The following is an 8853-nucleotide window of genomic DNA, read 5'->3' on the forward strand; positions in this document are numbered from 1 at the left end:
TCGTCACCCTTAGCGAATAATCACATATGAGAGAGTCTCATAATGTCTGCATCGATTATTTACACGGGGAATCCCGAGTTGCGATAGCAGTTTTGACACCTTGAATGTTAACACCCAAATTATGTGATTATTATTCATAATATCCTGTAAATAATCCTGCAACAAGGTGATGAATCACAGGGAACAAGTGACTCAGCTCGAAATACATATAATACTGTCGTAATGCAGTAAAGCAAAATAGTTAAGGAGCTCCCTTGGGGACGCCCGTGTAAAATATCGAGCACACACTAGCTTAGCCTGCTGCGGATGTAGCATAAACAAGCAGAATGTCAATGGCCGACTAGCTAAGATGCAGCGAAACGCAGAAAATAGGGAGAGACGCATTGCAGGTACAAATAAACCAATCACAGGCCACCATTTCTTCCAGTAAGGGCGCGTGCCTCATCACAGACAAGCAGGGGGGGATAAATACGCCGTTCACTAGACCACTGTCAATTCAAGTATATAATTCGTCTTGTCAACATATAAACGCTCACGGAAGACAGACACGAATTTAAAATAATATTTTGTGATTTATTTAATGTTTGTGGCTTCAACAGGTCTCAAATATATGCTTTTAGTCAGACCAAAAATATGGCAGTTAGCGGAGGGATATTGAAAAGAGGGAGGAGTTTAGGATAACCGTTAAAGGCGAGCCCCATTGCAGGCGGCCGCGGCGTGTACTTCATTCCGGTTGACAGTGTGGCGAGGATACGCGGTAGCATAGACGAGTAGAGGATTTTCGTCGTAAATCAAGAAGTTCCATCTACGTCGACATGGTAAGGGCGAATAATAAAAAGATTTATTGTCGGTTTTTTAAATTTCGAATGTCGAATGAACGGCGTGAAAGTTTATTTGCGATGGTCCCTAAATGCCGCACTGCTATCGAATACAGTACTGTTCATACAGAGCAGGGCTTACATGGTGCTAATAATGCATAATTAGCATGTCAGCTAAGTAATAACCTCGGTTGAATTTGTCTGAAAACGAAAGTTAAAAAAATATGGTCTCGTTTTTTATGTTCTATAAACGGACAGCGCCATATTTGGGTATTCGTGACAGTTTAATGTATGTCTACGTTAACTTTTATGTAAATGTATGTCATAAAAGCATACCCCTGCGGGTGGTTGTAAAAACTGCTATATTACCTAGCAGCATATGGCGTCTACCTTTTAACTGAAGTATAGAACATGCTCTCGAGAGACTCGCATTTTGTTTCGCCGTTATATTGGCGCCAAATTGCAAATGTGTGTGTGTGTGCGTGTGCGTAAATGTGTGCGCGTGCGTATGAGTGTGTGTGTGTGTGTGTGTGTGTGGCCATTTTCTCATGTGAAAAACGTTCCACATGAAAATGGATGTCATGTTGGAGGGCTGTGCTCAAGGCACAAGCGGCTCTCCTCTTTGGATTTATATTTAACGAGTTTATAATTCCCAATTGTCTTCCTAATATCTATCCCATAATTGCACCCGTCTTTAATTTCAGCCTTTGGGTAACACGAGACGTTTTTCTAATGGCGATTTGTCTTTTTTTTTTAATTGTTTCCTTTCCAGGCTGATCAGCTTACAGAAGAGCAGATTGCTGGTAAGCCATTTGCATTATTGCTCTAGAGCTGCTTTCCTTCACTTTCTCTACCCAAAAAGAGGCATCCTGCATTATTGATCATTGCATCTCTTGAGAGGGATTTATGTGCTTTTATGCAAATCTAAATTTTCTTTATTATAAGGAATGAATGGAACTGATTTGGCAATGAAAGATTTCCTTGTGGAAAATGTAGCATTATCATCTCATAAAATGATGTAATCCAACAGTGCTCTAGTGTTCAGGGAGCATGATGTCCTTTGCTCAGGGTGTGTCCGTGATGGAATGAGAACTTCCGGAAAGGAACAGTTTCATTTGAAACCAAAATGTGTGTTTTTTTTTTAACTAAAATGGCAATTATCCACATGCTGTGTTTACCGTATGTCACTTGTGTTATTCAGTTCTTCTCTAATTTCAGTCGTAATAGTGACTAAAGTTAATTTTCTGTGTTTTACTGGCATAATGTTTCTTCCCCCCTCATTTCAGAGGCCATTTTTAGTTAAATTATTTTCAGGTTTTTGCCAATCAAGCAGAATGTGCTCTGCTGCCTTGGAAACTGACTTCCGGTGTCATCACATGAAACAGTCAAGACTTCATTATGCATGTTTTTTTTGCCGAAGAACACTTTGGTGTTGATCCTGCAAATAGTTGGCTAGGTCGTCACGTGCATCACATAGGCCTTGTACTTGCGTGTCATCCGTTTTCAACCCTCATGTGGTGCTAAATATCGAAGACAGTCATTAGCCCGCTACCTGGAACTCTTGTTTGCCGTCGCTTTTTTTGTTGAACTAGAACGCATTGCCTATGGAGTTGATATTGGAAACAGAAGTGATGTAATTTTTCTGTGACCTTCCCCTTTAGAATTCAAGGAGGCCTTTTCGCTTTTTGACAAGGACGGAGATGGCACCATCACCACCAAAGAGTTGGGCACGGTCATGCGCTCCCTTGGGCAGAACCCCACGGAGGCCGAGTTGCAGGATATGATCAACGAAGTGGATGCTGATGGTGGGTGGTTATCTAAATATTGCCGTTTTGCTAACTTTGAACCGCCTCCTTGACACTACAGTCATACCTCGGCTTACGAACGCTTTAACCCACGAACGTTTCGCCTTACGAACGTTAAATTTGCGAGAATATAATCTTGGCATACGAACTATTTTTCGGCAACCACACGGAGCGCCACAAGGAGTGATGTGGTGTTCGCGAACGAGCCGCTTCTTGGAGCTCCTGAAATGGCAGCTGGCTTTTTGTTCCTCCATTCCCCACCTCCGGTCTTCTGTTAAAGCTGCATGTGATTGGTCAAGATCCATAGTAGAGGAGGGAGGGGTTACTGAAACACACACACACGAAAGGGAGATTATAGACCTTGAAACAAAAAACAAAAGTGCAAAAAAAACAAACAACAAAAGTAAAATCGTGAGAAAATGGATAGAAAACAGTGAAATTTGGACTTGTTTCGAATTTATTGATAGTTCAAAGGCAGGGTGTAGACTGCAAGGTTAAAATATCCCATCAATCAAGCTCCACAAATAACCCGCACAAGCCATTTGTACAATTTGAAGAGAACCTACAAGCAAGGGAACTAGTTATTCATGAAGTTTCTAGTGTGTCTGTCTGTCTGTTGCTGTTGCAATATAACTACTTCTAAGATGTACAACCCAGAGCTCCTTGAAACACTGCAAAAAGATATCCATTCCATCAAGCCATCAACGACCATCACAAAGGTAAATAAAATGACTTTATTATACAGTACAGTTTATTTCTTAAATTACAATACCATAGCAAATGTATTATATATAAAATAAGGTTTGTTGTGTGTAGTTGTAAGGCTTAGAAGATTAGAAAGTTGAAAATTATGTTTTATGGGGATCTGGGAATGGATTATTCTCATTTTAATGGTTGCCTTTGGGAAATTAATGTTTGGAATACACACTTTTCACCTTACACACTTTCTGGGAACCAATTAAGTTAGTGAGCCAAGGTATCACTGTATTGCAGTTTTGGTCACTTTGAATCACCTCCTTGACACAATTTGCTTTTCAGGAAACGGCACGATAGATTTCCCAGAATTCCTTACGATGATGGCCAGAAAAATGAAAGATACGGACAGTGAGGAGGAAATCAGAGAAGCGTTCCGCGTCTTCGACAAGGTAAATGACCCTTAAACACAAGCGGCGTATTATAATAAGAATAAGAATACATTTCATTTTAAGCACCTTTCAACGCTGTCAAAGCTGTGTTTACAGTCACAGACAAGCATAGGTACTATAATAAATAAAATACAATCACAAATAGAATACAATAAATAAAATACAGTTATAAATAGAAACAAGCGAAAGAGCCACACAGAAAATGCAATTTTAAACAGGTGGCTTTTGAGACGGGATTTGAAGGTGGGAAGAGAATCGACGTTACGAATGTTGGGAGTGAGATACAGTTTGGGGCAGAGCAGCTGAAAGCCCTGTCCCCCATCGTGCCGAGACGAGCAGGGGGGGGCATACAAAGGTGGAGGTAGAAAAGGGATCTGAGGGCACGAGAGGGAATAGAAATGATAAATTGCCGAAAGTTAAAACGCCGATTGGTCCCGTTCAAGGATGGCAACGGCTACATCAGCGCCGCCGAGCTACGTCACGTAATGACAAACCTCGGGGAGAAATTAACCGACGAGGAAGTAGATGAGATGATCAGAGAGGCCGACATTGACGGTGACGGACAGGTCAACTACGAAGGTTGGTTTTTTTTTATTTATTTACAATTGCGCCAAAGATTTTTCAGAACTGTTTTTAATCTCTTGTCCATTCCCCCCTCCAACAGAGTTCGTACAAATGATGACGGCGAAGTGAGGGCCTTGTACAGATTTCGTATATAAATTTGCCTTTTTTTCTTTGTGTAATTTATCTGTAAAATCTTATTAAACCCCCCTCTATCGCCCCCACACTGCTGTCCAAAGGAACTGCATGTAAACTGCATAGGCTCTTGCCCCCCCCCCCCATGTCCCTTTTTCCCCCCTCTTTTGTTGTCATGGTGTTTGAGTGACAAACGGTCGTCCAACCAGATGCCTGCAGGGAAGGGAGGCACTCGGAGGACCCGACTCCTCTTATGTTGTGTACTCGGGAGGGTCTTTCTCCGGCAAGGCGACATTGGAAACCTTGTCAGCTGGTTGTCACTTGACGACACTGTTGGCATGGAAACAATGTAGAGGAGTTTCAAACTCTGCATGGACTTACGGACAAAAGTATATGTGGGGAAATCTCTCAGCATTGCACTACTGCAAAACAAAAAATGACACGGGTGTATCTCCGCGGTACTCGTACAAACTCTTTTTGTATCTGCTGTTCTATATACCAGAGAATGACTAATCTTACCATGCTTTTTAATGTTTTACTCACTCATTTTTTTCTTCTTTCCTCTTTTTTTATGGCCCTCTGCGCCATGCCTCAAATAATCCATTCCAAGTTGTATATTTTTTGTTTTCCAATAAAATTTACAATCTACCCAGATTGGGAAATTAGTATTTTCTACGTTTGAATTATGTATTTTTTTGGGGGTGGGGGAGGGCTCTGTCAGAGATGTTCGATTGGAAACTGTGGACAAAAGACAAACCCAGAAAGATTGTCTTTTTACTGCCGGCAGGAGACGTAGCCTTTCATGACAGACACCTGAATTCTGCAGCCCTCTGCTAAGCTATTTATTGAGAGTACATGCAAATTTAAGTGATCCATTAGTAAAACATAGTTTTCTTGATTAGAATACCACAACTCTTGAGTTCTAAGCACGAACAGCTATAAGCAATAAAACATCTTTTCCAGGAACTGATACATTTGTAACCGGAAGGAGTTTCAAGTCTTAAATTACCCCTGTGATAAGGAGTTTCCCAAGTCCTAAATTCTGTCCAAGGCCAGATCTCCGAGATGAAAATGAGAGTTTACCTTGCTGTGTCTGTTGACCTCAGATTGACCCCATGTTATCTGTGCTTCAATTGTGTATTCGAGTCACACATGTTGACTAAGTATATAACAGCATGAAACTTTTAAATATGATAACTTCTTATTCTCCATCAGGCTGCATGCGCTGTTTGAATGGTGAAGTAACCCCACCCCTACATGCCATTTCCTAAATGCACCGAGAAGTATAAACCAATGCTTCACGTAAAATGGTTCAGATTAAAATTTTCAGTCTCACCAAAGCAAAGTGGGGTCAAGTACTTGACATTAAAATACTTTCTGGTGCCGTCACTGACCGCCACACGCAGTTATCTTCTGTTGCCATTACACAAATGCTTGTTTAGCCCAATATTAGGCCACTAGGAATAGAGCATACGTCAGAAGTTGGTGTAAATACAGGTGTACCAGTACTTTTTTTTTAAAATACAGTGATACCTTGGTTTACGAACTTAATTGGTCCCCAGACAGAGTGTGTCACGCGAAACGTGTGTATCCAAAAACTAAATTTCCCATAGGAAACCATTAAAATGAGAATAATCCATTCCCAGGTCCCCATAAAACAATGTTCTACTTTCTAATTTTCTAAGCCTTAAAACTACACGAAATATACCTCATTTTATGTGTAATAAATGTGCTATGGTATTAAAGTAATAAACGGTACTGTATGATAAGGTTGTTTTATTTACCTTTGTGATGGTCGTTGATGGCTTGATAAAGGGAGTGGTTTCTTTAACATTCAACACTTGATGAGGAACGTAGCCTTCTTCTTTCACCATCTTGAGGAATGATCGCTTGTAGGTGCTTTCTCTGCTATAATTTTAACTAGTTCCTCATCAATTGTGTTCTGTTTAGCTGGGTTGATATCTTTTTGCATCAAGTGTACAGATGGCTTGTGCGGGTTATTTGTGGAGCCTGATTGATGGGATATTTTAACCTTGCAGTCTGCACTCTGCCTTTGAACTATCAAAGTTGAAACGTGTCCAAATTTGACCGTTTTCTATCCATTTTGTCACTCGCTGTCTGTCGTCTCACTTTCTCTTTAATGTTTAAACCACCTCCCCTTATTGCTGCGATCTTGACCAATCACGTGGCTTTAACCGAAGACTAGGGGCGGGAAATAGAGGACAAAAACAATCGGCTGCCATTTTCTTGTGAGGAGAACGGGCTCGTTCGCGAATGACACATCACTCATTGTGGCGCTCTGTGTATCCCGAAAAATAGTATGTATGCCAAGGTAAAATGTTCATAAATGTAACGTTCAGAAACCAAAAAGTTCGTAAGCCAAGGGGTTCGTAAACCGAGGTATCACTGTACGCACCATCGTATAAGGCGCACTTTCAAGGAATGACATTTTAAAAGAGCTAATTTCCTTCTCAACCGTCATGCTATATTTCGGTCAAGCGTGCAAAGGATCACCTTCCCACCTGTAAGTATCTGATCGCCATGACTACTACTTATTCAGACCAATCAACCGTTCACAAAAAGACTTTTGTTCCTAAACACTCACAATAGGTTTTGGTTTCAACTTGCAGCCTTCAGTTTGGTTCACGCACCAGCAGGTTCCGACAACCGATTCCCCTTATTTGAAGGCGCGTGCGGTTGATCTTTTAGGCTCATATTACAGCCTTCACCGAGTCGCCATGACGGTAGCTGATGGATATTTGAGACAACGTTGGCAGCTGCAGAGTGTTGACACAGAAGGAAAGGCGCAAAGAAAATCCCTAGGGTGTTATTACCGCAGAGTTGGGAGACGTTTTTCTGCTGTTAGTGGTGTCACGGTAACTCCGAGATATGTTAATTGTCAAAGGTTAAGCTCATTACACAAATCCTGAGGCAAAACTTAACCCCACGGTCGGATCATGCGCACCACTGACATCTTGTAGATTTAAAATGGTCAACTTCCATAGAACGTTTACTGGTTTGCTTCTATCGCATATTTGGCAGAGAGAATCAAATAGGGCAGTGATTCATTGGCACATTACAGTTCTGCGGGCAATTACAGGTAACGTCTGACTTACGACCGGCTCGACTTACAACCACCCGTACTTATGACCACGACTTCCAGACCCTATTTTTAACATTTTAAGAGGGGGAGATTGTGAGTCATTTTGCATCCGAGTCTCTCGTCAACATTTTGAATGCATTTCGACTTACGACCATTTGGACTTACGACCGTGTGGTCGTAAGTCGGATGTTACCTGTATATGCAAATTATTTGAAAGGCAGAATCATGTGCCACATAACTTGTGGTGGTAACGATATGAATAATCGGAATCAGAATCATCTTTATTGGCCAAGTACAGTGATACCTTGGCTCAAGATCTTAATTGGTTCCCAGAAAGTGTGTGTAAGGCAAAATGTTCGTCTGCCAAACATTTATTTCCCATAAGAAACCATTAAAAATGAGAATGATCTGTTCCCAGGTCCCCATAAAACTTTTTTAAAACTAAATAAGCCTTAAAACTACACAAAATATACCTTATTTCATGTATAATAAATGAGGGGGTCTCTGAAAAAGTCTGAAAAAGACTTAAATAATGTTATTTCCTGGCTAATGATCCCCTCTAGTGGACTTGCAGTAAATCACCCCACACTTTTTTCAGTCTGGATTGATTCAGGCATAGCACTACTGAAGGCCTTGCGATGAAATCCACTGCCAGCCATAGTGTTTATCTACATTTTTTTTTCTGGTCTGCCAACAATGTAATAATCTACATCTGTCACTGAAATCACTATGGTGACTGTGACCAGAAAAGCGGAACGATCTTATCGGTGACAAATTGTACTTTGTTCCACTTAACTACATGTTCTCGATTCTGCTTCCTCGCTGTTGTTGGCAGCCAAGCATGCAGCTAGCTATGCCTTCCTTCCTACTATCTTTGCCCTGCGATGCACTCAGGAGGAGGAATGCTGCTCAGCCATGCGTCACATGCACATAGCTTCGTGTGGCATGCTGCTCCCTCGGATAACACATTCGGTATTATGAGCCAAGGCGGTGTGGGACACAAAAATACGGCTTTTCTTATCGCCACCGACTGCATACTTGAAATGCTTTCGGAAAACTGAACACGGCAAATAATTTGGGGAATTAAACAATTACCGTTTCTGCCAGCAGGCAGTCAGGAGACTTCACTCACTCCCAGCCCTGCCCCCCCTTCCCCTTCCCACTGCCACACTCACCGAAATCTGAGTACACGCTACACGCTGTACTACCATTCTGAACTCAATAAAGCTGACTTTGACTTGGCTTGACTTTGAATGGGGGTAATTGTGGCCTTAGTTACCGTGTAT

The 8853-nt window shown here is 41.5% G+C and overlaps 1 protein-coding gene across 1 annotated transcript; it reads left to right on the forward strand.

Annotated features, from left to right (window-relative positions):
• The first annotated feature begins 689 nt into the window (after positions 1-689).
• Positions 690-5118, forward strand: calm2a (calmodulin 2a (phosphorylase kinase, delta)). Its single transcript, XM_089011534.1, has 6 exons — positions 690-818; positions 1591-1621; positions 2480-2623; positions 3662-3768; positions 4212-4347; positions 4433-5118. The coding sequence occupies exons 1-6, from the start codon at positions 816-818 to the stop codon at positions 4459-4461; spliced, it is 450 nt and encodes a 149-aa protein (XP_088867660.1). The 5' UTR covers positions 690-815; the 3' UTR covers positions 4462-5118.
• The last annotated feature ends 3735 nt before the right edge of the window (positions 5119-8853 follow it).

Source organism: Hippocampus bargibanti, linkage group LG13 (genome assembly GCF_051943395.1).
Source record: "Hippocampus bargibanti isolate YZ-2025 linkage group LG13, ASM5194339v1, whole genome shotgun sequence".
Taxonomy (NCBI): Eukaryota; Metazoa; Chordata; class Actinopteri; order Syngnathiformes; family Syngnathidae; genus Hippocampus; species Hippocampus bargibanti.